Raw genomic sequence first — 19,376 nt, forward strand, 5'->3', positions numbered from 1 at the left:
TGCCAAAGTCAACTCACCTGATGCTTAGCTGCAACTGCGTAGCAAACCAACCGAAAAACTCAGTGATGTAAAACAATTAGGTATTACTGTTCACACATTTTGCAGGTTGTTAGGGGTTCGTCTGGTATAGGATGGATTTGGCCGGTGGCTCTCTCTTCAGGCTGTGGCTGCTGGAGTGGCTCTGCTGTACTGAGTTCAGGCAGGGAGGCTCTTCTATTGATTGTTCTCCTCCCATGACCAGTGGGAAAGCTGAGACATGTTCCTGTCAAGCAGAGACATGAGAAGCTAAGCAGAAAGGCTTCTTGAGGCCTAGGCTTGGAGCTGGCACACCATCATTTCTTCCCATTTACCACTGAATAAAATAAGTCACAATGGTAAACCCAAAGTCTCAGGCAGGGAAGTACATTCACCACTAATGGGACCTCGCCTGCAGGGTGGACGTAGGGAGTGGTGGAGAACTGAAGCCACCCGTGTACTGTACCACATCTGAGACCCTCTCCTACTTTGGCTTTTGTGACTCTGCCCCATTCTGAGGTCTTAAAAGGTTTCTGGTGACCTTTCACTGGACCCTCTTATATAATTATGGATTTTCAGCAATACTTGTCTCTCATCTTCTAGTCTTCTCTTCTCAGTAAGATCCTTAAGTTCAGCGACTACCTCAATGTCAAAGTACCTCTCATAACTCCACTCTAAGCCCTACTTTCTTACCAGCTTTAGTTTGTCTCTTCTACTAAGATTTTAGGTTGTGTAAATCACCATCATCCCAGATTCAGTAATTCCAAAAGTAATTTATTATCTTTTGTCTAAAAGCATCTTTTCCTTTGACTCTCAGCAGTGATATCACCGTTACACTTTGGAGGAGTCACATTTTTCTTCTCTATCCTTCACACTCCACATCATTACCATCCTAGGTCTTAATAGACTTTCTTGAGAAATGGCTCCTCTTTTCTTCCTATCATGTCTTGTATTTTCCTGCCCCCCCCCCCCAACCCTGCCAGTCACAATCTCTACCTGTCTTACAGGACTCGACACATGGCCAACTTTCCTGCAGAGCCACCTTCTCTGACACTTCCAGATTCCTTTGCTTTTCTTTGTTTTTGAACTCCAAAACAGTTTCCAATCCACGCCACCAGAGTATCAATACTATCAATGATCAGTTCGGTTCTCTCTGGCATAATTTGTGTTGTCTAGTTTGTGTATATCCGCTCTCCCCAAATGGACTGTAACCCAAGGAGGCAATGTGTTGCATTGAGGGAGTGTAGGATTTGGAGGCAGATAAACCTTGTTTGAGTCATATTTGGCTTCTTACCTGTGAGCCTTGAGAAAATTACTTAAGCTCATTGAGCATCAATTTTTTCATCTATAAAAATGGATTATTCATACTAAAGAATCTTGGCAAGGAATAAAAGAGATCATGGATGGAAATCACTTGGCACATAGTTACTAGGCTTTCAATAATATTTTGGTTTCCTCCCTATTCCCCCCCACACACCTTTTTTTTTTTTTTTTTTGTCTCCCTTGGGTTCTCCTTGCTATTCACTATGACTGTGTTCTATTTATGTGTTTTCATTCTTTCTACTTAATTCTAAAGCAAATCCCTGAAGGAAATGAATCTGTCTTTTCTATCTCTTAGTTATCTGCATATATGGAAGGTGTAAATCATGTAGCCTGAGAGTCTATATCTGTTATGAGACACAGCAGTCTTTTCCCTCCAGCATTTCTAGAAAAGAAGTCCTGCTTGCATTAGCAGACCCCAGTGAATTATGATCTAACTGCAGTTTCTATGGGATGTTTCCGGTTATCTTGTTTTGCATAAAGTTTTTTTTCTACCTTTTTCAGGAATCCAGTCACCTGTCTCTAATAAAACATTTTCTCAGAGAATATCTGGTATTGGTCACTTCTCCCTCTGTGAATTTTAGCCTGGGTATTTCTTCTTTCAGGCATCTCCCCAATGATTGATTGATTAATAGGTAAATTAACTTTGCTGTTGATTAGCGGCTTTCCTTGGCTTGTAGAGATAACTCCAGGCCACCTTATCCTTGGTAAGCCGGGTCCAGAAGATGCCTTACCCCTCCTTCTGTCGCACACACTGACGAGTTCTCTTCTTCTCTTAACTGTCAACAATTTAAGAAAATCCCCTTATCTTCATGATTTGGATGAAGCTTCTCGTCTGGTTTGTAGCTTTGTTTGTAGCTGACACACAAGTGGGATAAAAAATTCAAAGTGCTATTAGTAGGACGGAACAGATGGAACACTGGGATCAATGAGTAAGGTAAAACCCAAGAGGTAAATGCCTACATGTAGCACCAAATAAGCTTGATCCTATATTACATACAACAAACCAAAACCTAGCCCAGTGGGATTCTGTACTGGTAAAGGTACAGAGTCAGTCTTTACCAATGGAAACCCCAGTCCCATTTTACTTGGCCATGTCGGTTAATGCTGTGTGGTGCACTCCAGAAAGGTCACTGACAAACTGGGAGCAGTTAGAGGAGAGAAGCTAAGGGAATGGGGGCGACTAGAACCCCTTCACGACAGAAACCACAGGAGAGATAGAGAGCATTGGGGGGCTGCATCTTGTTGAATAAAGAAAACCCTCGCTTTAATCTGTAACAGAGGGCAGGACCAGCACTACCCAACAGTAGAAGGCCTGAGAGTCCTGGCTTTTCCTGAAATTTCGAGCTAGAGCTCAGTGGCCACTTGAAAGTGGTAGTGTCCACTTATATTTACTCCTTACCAGGCAGTGGGGTAAATAAGCACTTAACATATATTGCTTTCTTTTCTAAAAAAAAAAGAAGCTCTCACGACAACCCTGTGAACTATAATTATTCCCATTCTAGACATGAGAAGACTGAGGCTCAGAGAGTTTATTGCTCAGTGTCACACAACGAATTTGAGGCAGGGCTGGGATTTGAATCCGGGCATCCTAGTATTCGGTCTCTATAGATGGGCTTCTATATGGGATTTGCATTTAGCCTGGAGGGGGTGCTCTAAGTCCCCTTTCACCGCTAGGTCTTCCATAGAGATAGTCCTTGTTATTATAGAAGTAACAGTTAAATATTCATCTATGCTTCATCTGTGGTTTGAATAATTTTGTAGGTTTATTTGAATCCTGTGTATTTTAAGTACTATCTGCAAGTAAAGCACAAATAACATAAAAATTCGGGCGTACAAATGATTTCCTCTCTCCTGGCAATTGATTGCACATCTGAAAGGGTTATAACATACCTGTCCTCCTTTTTGAATCATAACTAAGCCCTGGAGTTTCTTCTAAATCTCTGTGAGTTATTAGAGTTGTGCCATATGATTCAGATGGGGGAACAGTAAGAAAGGATATTAATATTTGGTGAGGATTTTCTAGATGCCAGGAACTGTGTTCGGAGATTCATGTATATTACCTCACTAAATGCTTGCAGTGAGTTAGATATTATTTCTATTTTGTAGATGAGTAAACCAAGTCTGAGAGGAACTATCCTCCTAACACTGCTCATAAGCAGGCTGCAGAGAATACATTAGAACCTCCAGGCATCTGGTGCCAAAATATGCTTTTCCCGGTTCACCATATTGCCTCCCAGTCACAAACTCATGGAATCTACTCTGGTTTGACTACATTCAGGAACACCACAGGGAGTAGATATACTTGTAACCTTGTTAGCCGCTCTCCATACTAACATGCTCACATCCTCTCTTCTGTCCAGGGTTTCTAAGAAACTTGGGAAGGAAGAGAGTCCTGAAAATCTCCGTATTCTTGGGTGGGGCCGGGGTGGGGGTGTGGGTTCTAAAGCTGGTACCCAGGCATATAACTTATAAAACCTTGATAAAGCTTTTTGCTTTTACTCTTACTACGTACTCTACTATGGCCACCACTCACAGTCACGTTATATGGAGCTATCTACTAAATTTGAGGCATTCTACATTCATATATGGCATGCCATATCTCATTCTGACAACAAAGCTGTGAAGTAAATATTAATAGCCTCATTTTACCGATGAGAAACAAAGGTTCAGTGAGAGAAAACAGTTTTTCTCAAAGTCAGAAAATAGGGAGTGGTTGGAGGAAAACTTGAACTCAGGCCTGACTGACCCCAGAGTTCATGCTATTTTCACTGCACGGTACTTTATTTAAAATGCCTGCATCACCCCCCGCCCCTCCCCCAAAAAGAAAAACACCTGTCCCCAAGACTAATTGCAAAGTACCATTGGTGGGCAGGTGGCCCTTCTTTTGAGGTTCAGTCCAGGGACCTCTTGTACTAGTCAAAGTAGACCCACTGCTACCAATCTATCATAATGGATATGCATAGAAATCATAGAAATGCAATTGATCTTCATGTGTTAATTTTGTATCCTAAAATCTTACTGAATTTATTAGTTCTAATATTTGTGTGTGTCTGTGTGTGTAGTCTTTAGAGTTTTCTTTTCTTTTTAAAATTTTATTTATTCATTCATGGGAGACACATGGGCAGAGGGAGAAGCAGGCTCCCTGCCAGGATTCTGAGGCGGGACTCCATCTCAGGACTCCAGGATCATGCCCTGGACTGAAGGCAGATTCTCAACCACTGAGCCACCCAGGTGTCACTCTTTAGAGTTTTACATATAAAATGATGTCATCTGCAAACAGAGATACTTTTAGTTCTTTCCTGATTTGAACCCCCCCTTTTTTTTCTTGACTGAGTACTCCACCTAGGACTTCCTATAGGATATTAAATAGAAATAGCAAGAGTGGACGTTCTTGTTCTTATCTTATTCCAGATGTTAGTGGAAAAGCTTTCAGTTTTAGTATGATATTAACTGTGGCCTTTTCATATGTGGCCTTCGTTGTGTTGAGGTGAGTTCCTTCATACCTAGCTCGTTGAGAGTTTTAATCATGAAGTGGTGTTGAATTTGTCCAATGCATTTTCCGTATTGATTGAGATGATCATGAGGTTTTTATCCTTCTTTCTGTTAATGTGCTATGTTACATTAATTGATTTGCATACGTTGAACCATCATTGCATTGCAGGGATAAATCCCACTTGGTCATGGTGTATGATCCTAAACTGTTAGAAATAATAAGTGAGTTCAGCAAGCTTTCAAGATACAAAATCAACATTAAAAAATCACTTGCATTTCTATATACTAATAATGAGTTCAATCTTTCCAAAAATGAAATTAAGGAAACAATCCTTTGGCACCATAGGCTTCTCCCTCTGCCTATGTTTCTGCCTCTCTCTCAGCGTCTCTCATGAATAAATACCTAAAATCTTAAAAAAAAAAAAAAAAAAAGGAAAAGAAAAGAAACAGTCCCAGTTGCAAGAGCATCAAAAAGAGTCAAACACTTAGGAATAAACTTAACCAAGGAGGTAAAAGATTCTGGTGAAAGTAGGAGAAGGGAAGAGGTGAAAGCAAAGGTAGATGGGACAGCTAGTAATGGCTACATAGATGTTCATTTCATTGTTATATTCTATAACTCATATAGATGTTACATTCTTTGGTAAATATCAGATATTCCATAATAAAAAAGAGTGACTATGCAAAGAGGAAGTCACATATTGGGCCTAAGGTTGGATTAGGCCAGTTGTTGATTGGCCTGGCTACACCAGAGCCGCAGAAAGAAGTCAAATCTCCTGAATAAAAATTTCTGATTCGAGCTTCATTCAGGCAAGGATATTTGATTTATTGACTTTTGCATCCTTGCACCTGTACCAGTGCCTGAACTCTTTGGGCAACTATGCATTAAATGAATGAAGGCTTGAATAGGACTGAACAATCCACATTCTAGTAAGTCTTCCCACATGATTCTGCTCGTTAGTCCACCAGACAGGACTCATATCTTCCTCTCTCCTGTGCCATGATCCTTCCTCCTGACTAGCCATTTGGGAAACATTACACAAAAGCTCACTTCATGCATAAGGAACACAGATGTATGTCATCACCCCAAAGGAATCATGGAGAGAAAGAAAGGAGATACATACCTTGATAGAGATAATGTGAGATAAACGTCTGACAGGACAAAATGTAGCCAGTCTAGAGCCTCAGGGTATCTGAGGCTTGAGGAAGAGAGAAAGGGGGGGGGGGGCGGACAGAAGAGGCTTCAGAGCCCAATCTGATAAGGGAAAACCCTGGTATCCTGAGCAGTTACTTCTTTCATTCTTCTGTGCAGCTGTTTCTGCCCAGCAACACTCTCCTGTTGGTCCCCACCGCCACCACCACGTGATACTTTTCCCAGAGTGTCTGCTCTCCTTGTCCTTTTTCCCTAGAAGCCCCCCAGGAAAGGGTGCTCAGCTCACTCTACAGCAAGTCGCCTCTGTGTACTGTCAAATGTTTCCATCATGTGGGAAAGACCCAGCATTCTATATTAGCTATCTACTGCTGCCTAACAAATTATACCCAAACTTAGTAGTTGAAGACAACAAAATGCTTATCTCACAGTTTCAGTAGGTTATGAATCTGGGAGCGACTTAGCTGGGTGGTACTAGGTCAGGATCTCATGAAGTTGCCGCCAAGCAATCCAGCAAGTCTGTAGGCTCTGAAGGCTTAACGGAGGTCACAGGAGCCACCTCCAAGCTTATTCACATGAATTTCCATGCCTTGAGACTAAAAAGGCCTCTCCTAAGATGGAAATATTTCTTATAACCTAATGTTAGAAATGATATACCATCACTTCTGTTACCAGCTATTGATCACCCAGGCTAACTCTGGTAAAATATGTGGAGCAGATTTTACAAGGGTGTGAATACCAGGAGACAGGGATCTGATGGGCTTTCGTCACATAGACCCTTCAGTTAAAATTCAGGCATTGACAGCGAAAGTTAGCATCTCAACAGGCCATTGGCTAAGTAGCCAAGTAGCTGCCACCGTGAAAAGCAGAAAATAGATGGGAAGTAGTGTGTAGAGGGGGCGTAGGAGGTGGGGCTTTGGGTGAGGGGCAGTGGGGCAGGACCTATTATTTGTGGGAGGAAGTCTTAGGACAGTATGATAATGAAGACACCAAAAAAGCAGGATCCCTCTCTAAGGGGAGGGGGGAGAGTGGAAGTGAGGCATAGATAGATGTTCCCCTCACTGTCTTTACGCGCATTACCTACCGAGACCTTGGCACTCTGCTTTCATGGTGTCTGTGCAGACATGGGAGAAAAAAAAAGCGGGTGCTGAGCCTCACTGCTGGTTAATTAAATGTTGCTTCGAAGGCAGCTGGTGGAGTATGTGCACTATATACTATCCTCAGCTTTTCCTAAATCACACATTTTAATTAACCTTCAAGCCCTTGCTGGGGCTTTGAAAGAACTTAATTGGCCTGCAGGGACTGGAACACACAACAGCCAGAAAAAGGCTACGGTCTCAGTTGTTTTCACTCTGAGGACTTATAAAATTGAAATTATTGTTTTATTTCATTCTTTGAAGCCCAGAGCTACATGTGGATTCCTGTTTGAAACTGGCAGAAGCATCTCTGAATGCTTAAGCGAGAAGTGCAAAACGGTGTCTCAGCACGTTACCTGTGAGCGTGTAATGCCCGAATCTCTCATTTATCTTGTGTCCTTGGGTTTATTGTTGACTTGAACTCATACTAGCTCTTTCGTTTGTTTGTTTCTGGCTTCTTCATCAAAGATGGGAAATATTTGGACCTGAATTTACTATGCAAAATTACAGTCAGGTGGGAAAACTCTTGAAATCAGGACCCCTTAAGAGATTTCCAGATGTTTTCAGTATTATCAGACATAAATTCTGAGAATCACAGTCAATGTGCAGACATACCTTGGAGATGCTGCAGGTCTGGTTCTAGAGCACCACAATAAAGTGACTATCACAATAGAGCAAATCAAATGAAATTTTTGGTTTCCCAGTGCATATAAAAGTTATGCTTACACTATACCGTGGTCAACAAAGTGTTAAATAGCATTGTGTCTAAAAACAAAACAACAAAACAAAACAATGCACGTGCCTTAATTTAAAAATATTTGATTGCTAAGAAGGGCTAACCATCATCTGAGTGTCAGGCTGCACTTCTAATTCCAGTCCTTTTGTTATTTCTGTCCCATCTGCAGTTATGTCCTCCACTCAAGTCTCGCATCCCTCAAAGTCATCCATTACGGTTGGAGTCAGCTTCTTCCAAACTCTGTGAGTGTTGATATTTTGACCTTTTCCCATGAATCATGTGAGTTCTTAATGATATCTAGAATGGTGAATCCTTTCCAGAAGGTTTTCAATTGACTTTGTCCAGATCTATCAGAGTAATCATTATCAATGACAGCCACTGTCTTAAGAAATGTATTTCTTAAATAATGAGACTGGAAAGTTAAAATTACTCCTTGATCTGTGGTGTTAGCCATCACGATAACAACATTCATCTCATTGTCCATCTCCATCAGTGCTCTTGGGTGATATCAGTGGGCAGTCATATTTTGAAAAGAATATATATTTTTTTCTTTCTGAGCAGTAGGTCTCAACTTTGGGTTTAAAGCATTTAGTACACCATGTTGTCAGCAGATGTGCTGTCATCCAGGCTGTGTTGTTCCATTTCTAGAGCACAGACAGTATAGATTTAGCAGAATTCTTAAGGGCCTTAGGATTGTCAGAATGGAAAATGAACATTGGCTTCAACTTCAAGGCATCAGGTTCCTTAGCTCCTAACAGAGAGTCCACCGGTTTTTTGAAGCTTTGAAGCCAGGCATTGACTTCTCTTCTCTAGCTATGAAAGTCCTAGATGACATCTTTTCCCAATAGAAGGCTGTTTTGTCTGCATTGAAAATCTGCTGTTCAGTACAGCCACCTTCATGACTTACCTTCTGGACAACTTGCTGCAGCTTCTACATCAGCACTTGCTGCTTCCCCTGGCACTTTTATGTTACGGAGTTGGCTTCTTTCCTTTAACTTCAGGAGCCAACCTCTACTGGATTCCCACTTTTCTTCTGCAGCTGCCTCACCTCTCAGCCTGCTTAGAATTGAGGACAGTTCTGGTCTTGCTCTCAATTAGGCTTTGGCTGAAGGGAATGTTGCTGCTGGTTTGATCTTCAATCCAGACTCTTAAGACTTTTTCCCTATCAGCAACAAGACTGTTTCGCTTTCTTATCTTTCATGTGTTCACTGGACTCACACTTTTAATTTCCTTTGAGAACTTTTCCTTTTTGTTCACAACTTGGCAAACCATTTGGTGCAGGAAGCCTAGCTTTTGGCCTATCTTGGCTTTTGACATACTTTCCTTATTAAGATCAGTCATCTCTAGCTTGTGATTTAAAGTGAGAAACGTGTAACTTTTACTTGAACACTTAGAGGCTACCTTAGGGTTATTAATTGGCCTAATTTCAGTATTTATGTGTTTCAGAGAATAGAGAGGACCCAGGACAGGGAGAGATGGGGAACGGCTGTTGGGTAGAGTACTCAGAACACGCACAACATTTACCATTAACTTTACTGTCTTATATGGACACTCCAAAAACAATTATAATAGTAATATCAAAGATCACTGCTTACATATTACCGTAACAAATATAATAAAAATTAAAAAGCTTGAGATCTTTTGAAAATTACCGAAATGTGACACAGAGACAAAAAGTAAGAACATGCTGCTGTTAGAAAAATTGCCACAAACCTTCAATTCGAAAAAAAAAAAGCCATACTTACAAAGCGTAATAAAACAAAGTGCAATATAACAAAGCATGCCTATGCCTGTATTTTGTTTTCTGTATAAAAAGAAATTCCCAGGTAATTATTGAAAACCAATGATATACAGAGATCAAGGTTATAGTAGAAACCTACGTGTCTTCAGGATGGGATGATTCTCAAGATGAAGCCATTGGGGTGAGTTCACCAAAAGGAGTGAGACTGAAAGAGAAGAGCAGAGGGTCAAGAAGTGGCGTGCTGAAAGTCTGCAGGAAGAGACACTAGCAAAAGGGACTGGAAGGAGACTTGGAGACTTGGTGAGATTGAGGATGCCAGCAAACATCAGTGAAGAAAATCAAGGCAGGCATTTAAAAAAGAGGGTGGTCAGTAGTCCCAAAGGTTGCAGAAATATCATGGGGAAAAAAGGAAAGAGAAAGGCCCAAAGGCCAGTTAGATATAAGAAAAACAGAAGGTGGGAATAACAGGTTTCCTGTGTCTGACTTTTATTTTGTATCAAAAGCATACCAAGTAAGCACACTCTTACCTAGTGTGTTAAGTTAATCTATCATGAGGTAAGAAATCCAAGCCAGAAATTAGTGGCTTAAAAATATAACTATGTATTTGGTTATAATTATGTTCATCGGCAACTTGGATTTATGATTCTGTACCCAGTTACAATGTGCGCCCCCCCTCTCCTCCCCAGCAAGCAATTCTCTGACACCACCAGGGGTCCACCTATCAACTCAATTCTGTTACAGTCTCCCTGGAGACAGCATCAGATCACACAGGTCAAGGGCTCAGGCTTTCAAGACTGCTCCTCTCCCCAGCTTCACATGTCAGTCACAAGTTCAGGTTGTCACCTGTGCTTCTGACAGACTGGCTATAGACTGGAGGTTCCAATTATCCTTTTTTTGGGCTTGATTCATGTGCTAGAGTGGCTCACAGAACTCAGAGAAACATTTTATTTGCCAGCTTACTGGTTAATTATAAAAGGATATAACTCAGGAAGAGCCAGATAGAAGAGATTCGTGGAGCAAAGTATAGGGAAGGGGTGCAGAGCTTCCATGTCGTGTCTGACAGCAAGCATGCCATTCCCCCAGGACCTCCACATGTTCATCAGGCTAGGAGCTTTCGAGCCCCATCATTTTAGTTTTTTTAGAGGCTTTATCAAGAGGCAGTATTGAATACATCATTAGCCATTAGTGATTGATTGAACTTCCAGCTCCTCTCCCTTCCCTGTAGGTTAGTGGGGGTGGAACTGAGAATTTCAACTCTTTAATCACATGGTCCATTCTTAGGGCAACTGGTCCCTGTCCTTAGCTACATCCAAAAGTCACCGCATTAAATAACGAAGGACCCCTTTATTTCTCTTGTCACTTAAGAAATTCCAAGGGGTTTTGGAGGCACCAGAAATGAGGACAAGACCAAATAAATATTTTTTGCTACAAATCACAATATCACAGAGCTGGACTCACCTAGGAAATTCTTCTACTTTTTTAGTGTTGGCTGGGATTATCATATTCTCAGATAATTGGTTGGTCAGCTTGGGTCTGGCTGATCCTAGATGCCTTCATTCCCATGATGGATGGTTGGTGTTGGCTCTTGGTTGGGTCTCTCACTTTCTGGTACAGCACCACCAGAAGCTTATGTAAGGATCAGTTTTCTTTTTCTTTTCTTTTTTTTTTTTTTTAAGGTTTCATTTATTTATTCATGAGAGGCACAGAGAGAGAGGCAGAGACACAGACAGAGGGAAAAGCAGGCTTCATGCAGGGAGCCCAATGTGGGACTCGATCCCAGGACTCCAGGATCATGCCCTGAGCCCAAGGCTGAACCACCCTGGTGTCCCAAGGATCAGTTTTCTGACTGCTATTTCATGCACATTATTATTAACATTTGTTGACATGTCGGTGTCCTACCGTGGTATGTTGCTTCTATTAAGAAAAAGTTAATGCATAAGTGAAGTGAAGATATAATGGTTAAGTAATCAAAGGACCCTCTGACCTTGGCTTAAACCCAGATTCCTGCTTCTTGACGCATAGGTACCATCTTCCTTTTCTCATTCAAGGAGACAACCACTTTATCACTAGCAATTTTCTGAATTTTTGGTGGCTGAAACTGGGTTAGAAGCAGATGTTTGCACTTGTCTGCCTCACTCAGAGACCTTTACTTCAGGTTGTAGGGGAGACCATGCACTTTACAACATCAATGGGAATGAACCCATTGATCTATGAAGGGCTTCCTGTCACTGGATTTGAACTCCTCTCTAACCTTCATTCCCTTTACCCATCTCTCTCTCCTCAATATTCCAAAGAATGAATGTTATGTGAATTTTGATATGTGTAGGTTGCAATTGATTTGGAAGGATTTACTTGTCGATAATACCCTAGAAATGAATATTCAGACTTGATAGGCATCATGTCTTCCTTCAGCCTTGCCATGAAAAATCAGGGTTCAGTCCTTAAGGAACAATTTCATGATCAAAAGCTGGGAGTAATAATAAGCTCAGCCCAATAATAGGCCACGATGACAAGAGAAATGAAAGGTATAAGGGCAAAGAAAGAAAAGAGCCAACACTGTTGTGAGCTCCTGTTTTGAGCTAGGCACTAAGGTAGGCACATAATCCATATGCTCTCATTTAGTTCCAGAACTACCAACAAGACAGCTGCTTTCATCCCAGTTTTACAGTTTTGCAGCTCAAATAGGTTAATAACTTGTCTCAAGTCACACAGCAAGTAATTGGACTACATTTTTTTCTGATTTCAGTGTCCATGCTCTTTCCATTTCACCAGGGTAATAGATTTATCTTCACAAATAGCAAAATCTCATTAAGAAAATCATATTCTCCATGTTATGCAGGGTTCTTTTGTTCTCTCTTTCAAAGTTTAATTTTCATGTTCCATGAGTTATTGAATCCATGATGGTTTAAAATACAAAGGATGTCATGATATCCTCGACTTTACAGACTGCTTAAATTTATCCTGACCTGGAGTGTTTCTTTTCCTCCCTTTTTAGGAGCTGGTGATCAGGACAGATGAAACATGCAAATGGTGCTCAGTCCATTTGGTTGATGGTTAGCTGCTTGACAGGGAAAAAGACAAAAGCAATCATTGTATATATATATGTGTGTGTGTATATGTATATACATATTATATATATATTATATAATATATATAATTTATATATATTTTCAAGAGACTTCAGTTGCTACTGCCATCTACCACTATTCTTGGAAAGAGATGGTCCACATGCCCTGAGTACTTTATAGCCTCTCCTAATTCTGAGAAAAAAATTCCCCATGTTAAACCCTGGAGAATTTATTTCGTATGAGTGTAAATATCTTAGAAATTTCTTTTCAAGGAAGAAGAAAGGTCATCTTAGGAAAACTTTAATTGATTCCACTTATTATTGCTAGCAATTTAGGAAACTAGAAAGGAATTATCTTTATCACTTTTGTGCCTCTGTTTAATACTTATTCAGGCTTCTACTCAGGGCTGTTTAATTGGTTCTCTGTTTCATTAAAAAAGAAGAGAGAGAGAGAGAGAGAAAGAGAGAGAGAGATACAAAAATTTGGGCAGCAGTTTTGTTTCCAGTTCATAAAATTGTTTAGTTTAATTATAAATGCATTTGTGTCTCATTATAATTCATACTTCTGAGATATTTACAGTAAGCCTTTGCCCAGCTTCAATGTGAAAAGCAAGTCTTCCTGTTTTTCTATCTTGATATTTCTCCTCTCTCCCTAAAATGATGCTCATCAGCCATAGACTGTATTGAGAGAGGGGATGTGCAATAATAACTAAGTATGGTGTTCTTTAAACTATTTACTATGTGTCTAGAAATAGGCTTCCTGTACATTCACTGAATCTTTGCTACACCTCTGTGAGATCGGTGCTTCTAAACCCATTGACAGACAAGGGACTTCAGATTCGGGGAGCTTAAGACAGTGACCAAAGAAACCAGAATTAATGATAAATTGGGAATGGAAGCTTGTTCTTATCTGACTGCTATACTTGCCTCTCTAAGGATTTTTTTAAATTAAACTTTTAATTTTGAAATAATGATAGATTCAAATGCAATTGTACAAAAATACAGAATAGACCCTTTTACCCAGTTTTTCCAATAATATCTTACCAACTATAGTACAGTATCACAACCCTGATATTGGCATTGCTATAGACAATCTACAAGGATCCCTTTTGCCATCTTTCATAGCCACACTCACTTCCTTCCCATTCCTGACTTTTGGCGACTACTAACCTGTTCTCCAATTTTGAAAGTTTGTCACTTCAAGACTGCTATATAAATGAAATCATGTACTATGTCTCTGGGGGACTGGATTTTTAAATTTATTAATAGTCATACCAAGTTTTTTTTTTTTTTACCAAAAACGAATGAAACTACAATTCAGTAGCAGAAGGAAACTGAAATTTCACAATTATGTGGAAATTAAACAACATACTCTTAGACAACCAACCAAAGAAAAAAAATCCCAAGGAAAATCAGAAAATTTCTTGAGACAAATGAAAATTAAAACAGTGTATCAAAACATATGGGATGCAGTGAAAGCAGTACAGAGTGGTAAGTTTATAGTGGTCATTAAAAAAGAAGAAGGATTTCAAATAAATAACCCAATCTTATACCTCAAAGAACTAAAAAAAAAAAAAAAAAAAAAAACTACACTCAAAGTTAGCAGAAAGAAAGAAATAATAAATATTGGAGTAGAAACAGGTGAAAGAGAGTAGAAAAACAATAGGGAAAAACTTACACATTGGAGATTTTTAAAAAGATTTATTTATTTATTTTAGAGAACATGTGTGAGTGGGAGGGGGGCGGAGGGCAGAGGGAGAGGAGAGAGAGAATCCTCAAGTGGACTTCCTGCTGAATGCAGAGCCCATGCGGGGCTTGATGTCAGGATCCTGTGATCATGAGCTAAAAGCCAAAGTCAAGAATCAGCCACTCAACCAACTTAGCCACTCAGTTGCCCCAAGAGCTGTTTTGTTTTTTTTTTTTTTTTGAAAAATCGCTAAACTGACAAATAGCTAGATTACCATGAAAGAAAGGGAGAAGACTTAAATAACTACAATCAGAAATGAAAGGAGACATTACAACTGATGTCACAGGGAAAAAAGGATGATGAAACTACCGAGTACAAATATATGCCAATAAATTAGATAACCTAGAAAAAAATGGACGAATTCCCAGAAATATACAGCATACCAAGAGTGAATCCTGATGAAATTAAAAAATATGAACAGATCTATCACCAATATGGATTCTGAATAAGTAATCAAAAGTCTGGTAACAAAGAAAACACAGTATCAGATGGCTTCACTGGAGAATTATACCAAACATTCCAAGAAAAATTAATGCCAATTTTCTTCAAACTCTTCCAAAAAAATTGGAAGGGAGGGAACACTTCCAAATTCATTTTATGAGGCCAGTATTACCCTGACCCTGATACCAAAACCAAAGATACTGTAAGAAAAGAAAGCTACAGACTGATATCTCTGATGAATATTAATGCAAAAATCCGTAACAAAATAATAGCAAACTGAATTCAACAGCATATCAAAAGTATTACACACCACGACCAAGTGGGATTTATTCTTGGAATGCCAGAATGCGGTAACATATAAAAAACAATGTAATATACCACATTAAACAGAATGAAGGGAAAAAAAAACCCATATGATCATTTCAGTTGACACAGCAAAAGCATTCGACAAAATTCAACACCCTTTCATGATTAAAACATTCAACAAACTAGAATAGAAGGGAATAACCTACATAGTAAAGGCCATATAAGACAAGTCCACAGCTAACATCATTTTCATTGGGGAAAGCCTGAAAGCTTTTTCCTTTATGATCAGGAACAAGGCAAGGATGCCCACTCTTGCCACTTCTGTTCAACTAGTACTGGAAGTCTAGCTAGAGCAAAGAGACAAGAAAAGGAAATAAAAGCCATCCAAATTGGAAAGGAAGAGGTAAAATCTTTGTTTGCAGATGACATGACTTTTTATGTGGAAAATCCTGATGTACACATACACAAAGCTGTTAGAATTAACAAATAAATCTGGCAAACTTACAGTATATAAAACCAACACACAAACATCAGATGCATTTCTTTATACTAACAATGAGCAATCTAAAAAGGAAATTAAAGAAAATCCCATTTACAGCAGCCTCAAAATGAATAAAATACTTACAAGGAAATGTATCCCAGGTAAAAAGACCCATACTGCAAAATATTCCTGAAAGAAATTTAAAAAGACGAATGAATAAAAATGTATTTCATGTTCATGGATTGGAAGACATTGTTAAACTGTTCATAGTACCCAAAGCAGTTGATAGATTAAATGCAATCTCTCTCTACCAAAACTGCAATGGCATTTTTTTTTACAGAAATAGAAAAAAATTCTTAAATTCATGTGGAATCTTGAGTGATCCCTGATAGTCAAGATAGTCTTTTAAAAATACAAAGCTGAAGGTCTCACATGTCCTGATTTTAAAACATATTACCAAACTACAGTAATCAGTCAGTATGGTACCAGCATAAAGACATACATTTATGGAAAGGAACAGAATAGAGATCCCAGAAATAAACCCTCCTGCATATACTCAAATGATCTTTGATACAAGTTCTAAGACTACATAATGATAAAATAAAATAAATTTAAAAATCCATGATATTTTTACTACATCCACATAAAAAATAATGAAATTGGACCCTTACTTTATACCATACATAAAATTTAACTCAAAATAAATTAAGAACCTAAATGTAAGCCCTGAAAATATGAAACATCTAGAAGAGGACATAGGAGAGAAATCTTCATGGCATTGGCTTTAGCAACGATTTCTTTTTTTTTTTTTTTTTCAGCTTGATTGAAGTATAACTAACAAAATTGTCAGTTCTAATGTTCTGATTGAATAGTTAATTTGAGCTCTGGAGTTCAAAAAGGCTTTCTTAAAGTTAATTTTCTTCATCTCATCTTGAGGACCATTGAATATGGAATATTGCAATGTTTTAGAGACTAATTTTTGTGTTTTTCTTTTTAGCTTCATTGAAGTATAATTGAGAAAGTTATAAGATCTTGTGAAAAGACTCCCACTATTGAGTTAATTAACACATTCATTACTTTACAGATTACTTTTCTGGGTGGGGGGCAGAGAAACATTTAAATTCTACTCTCTTAGTCATTTTCAGTTATACAATACCTATAGTTACACATCATATCCTCAGACCCTATTTATCTTACAACTGAAAATTTGTACCTTTTTACCAGCTTCTCCCTATTCTCTACCCTACCCCCCACCAAACCTGGTAACCACTTTTCTTTTCTTTTTTTTTATTACCTTTTTTCAATTTTTATTTATTTATGATAGTCACAGAGAGAGAGAGAGAGGCAGAGACATAGGCAGAGGGAGAAGCAGGCTCCATGCACCGGGAGCCCGATGTGGGATTCGATCCCGGGTCTCCAGGATCGCGCCCTGGGCCAAAGGCAGGCGCTAAACGGCTGCGCCACCCAGGGATCCTGGTAACCACTTTTCTGCAATGTTTCCATGAGTTTAACTTTTTTTTCTTTTTTATATTTCACAAGTAAATGATGCTACACAGTATCTGTCTTTCTGCATCTATTGATAACCTTAGAAATTTTCACATAGATCTCGGCAAGATCAAATTATTTGGATGTCTACATGGAAATGGAAATTTGATTTTACTAACTTCTGTTGGTAACCTTTTAACTCATTTATCCAAGGCGCCCACCCCCGCACCCCGCACCCATAACTTGAATCATACTGTCCTATTTCCCTGCCTATTAGTTTCATTGCCTCCCATTATCTCCCCCAAGAACTTTCTAAACGAGAGTAGTCAAATCTCTGTGAATGGGCAAACAAGAAGAAGTTTTAACAGTGGCCCTGCTGGAGCTCACATGTCTACCACCAGCATTTTCAGCAGCAGGTGTCTATGGAGGCTCTCGAGCAGTCTGTGTGTTCTCTGCAGGAACTTCACTTTCCTCCCCTATGAAGACAGCCCTCGTCTTCGTTTCTATGAAGCAAGTGCAGTTCTGTTTGAAGGGAGAAGCTAAGTTAAACAATTTCTTAGAATCTCTTCCAGGTCTATAAATCCTTGATATTTTTACTCATCCAATAGGAACATACTATGGTTTTTAAAAAAATGTTTTCCTGCAATGACATGTAGTATGTCTTAGCAGCTTAGCAATTACAATATTTACCAGGCAGTGATTCTTAACTTGCCCCTTCATAAATAGAAATACTATAATCCATGTAATTTGCTTTAAGAAGTAAAGTGAATGTCAACAATCCTTCCCTCCTTGCTTCCTTCTTTCCTCTCTTCTATCTTCAACTAACATTGAGTAAGCACTAGACACTAGAATGATAGAGGAGCAGACTTAAGCTATAAAATAGGGGCACAATACTCTTATTTCTTTAAAGATTCATATTCTATTATGGGAAACATTTGTTCACAAAATAAGAGGATACAAAACAAAACCTGAGTGTCACAAAATTGATGGATGTGTCTCCTAATACTAGTTAGATCTGCAAGACCATTATATGCTACATAATTTCCTAGATATTTACCCTGTTATTTCACTTAATCTTGCAAGAACCCTACAAAGTAGACCTGTTTTATAGTGAAGAAACCTGAATTACGGTGGCAGTAGTCATATAATTGGAAGAGCTGGGGTTTGAAACTGATCTCATTCCAATGCCTGGACCATTTCTACTATACTGTTCCATCTGAATACAAAGTTCAGAGGAAGGAGAAATACCCATTTGTTGGGATAATCATGGAAGTGTTTGTGGAAGGCATAACCTATGACATGGGCCCTGAAGGATGGCCAGAATTCTTGGCAGATGGAAGGAGCTAGATCTAGGGAGTGGAGGCCATAAAAGTGCATTTCAGCAAAGATAAGTTAGAATTCTGGATATGGCAGGCAAATCTGTCTTCAAGTAAAAGAATATGGTGGTTTTTGCTTTTGTAACATTTCTATGGGACTCGGTGGGGCAATAAAAGCAAAGGTGATTTGGGAGAAGAATATGTAGAGCTATGATTGCCAGGTCAAGAACTTTGTGCCTTATTCTATGTTCAACCTGGAATGGGAATTTTATTTTTATTTATTTATTTTTGAAGTTTCATACTCTGTTTTTTTGTTTTGTTTTATTTTGTTTTGTTTTTGTTTTGTTTTTTTGAGAGAGAGAAAGAGAGCAAGAGAGAAGGGTGGGGAGGGGCAGAGGAAGAGAGGGAGAGAGAAAATCCCAAGCAGATCCCCTGCTGAGTGTGAAGCCTGAGGCAGGGCTTGATCTCACAACTCCAAGATCATGACCTGAGCCAAAATCAAGAGTTGGATGCTTAACTGATTGAGTCACTCAGGTGCTCCATAAAAGTAGTAGTTTCTTTTTTTTTTTTATTATTATACTTAATTTATATCTGTTGACATAAAGATAGGGTTGGCTGAAAGATATGTAAGAGTTTTTTGGACATTTGAGTGGTTGGAGGAGAAAATTGAGACTGCGTAGAATGAGAGGAAGTGAAACAAAAGGGTTACATTATAGATAACCATTCATAGTTTCCTCAAAAACATTCACTTTAGTTGCTTTCGGTAAGGTTTTATACACACATTCATTTTTAAAAATTACTGAAAATCCTCTTTCAGCATTTTGGCTAAGCTAAACCTTAAATATTTCTAAGAATTCAAATTTTGGGTAAATCTAAGATGATCGTAAATGAAATAAAATGCTTTCTATTACATTTAAACCACTATTAGTTTGATCCCTCAATT

General features: G+C 38.9%; 1 protein-coding gene across 5 annotated transcripts in view; it reads left to right on the forward strand.

Annotated features, from left to right (window-relative positions):
• NECTIN3 (nectin cell adhesion molecule 3) overlaps positions 1–19,376 on the forward strand; it is a 295,554-nt gene that overhangs the window by 157,694 nt on the left and 118,484 nt on the right. For 3 of the 5 annotated variants that reach the window (XM_038582765.1, XM_038582772.1, XM_038582768.1), the window contains one exon: positions 8,019–8,091. In XM_038582765.1, coding sequence (XP_038438693.1) covers positions 8,019–8,091 — 73 coding nt within the window. Of the gene's footprint in view, positions 1–8,018; positions 8,092–12,585; positions 12,664–19,376 lie in introns of those variants that run through there. The other 2 variants (XM_038582767.1, XM_038582771.1) reach the window with 2 other exon arrangements.

Source organism: Canis lupus, chromosome 33 (assembly GCF_011100685.1).
Source record: "Canis lupus familiaris isolate Mischka breed German Shepherd chromosome 33, alternate assembly UU_Cfam_GSD_1.0, whole genome shotgun sequence".
Classification (NCBI taxonomy): Eukaryota; Metazoa; Chordata; class Mammalia; order Carnivora; family Canidae; genus Canis; species Canis lupus.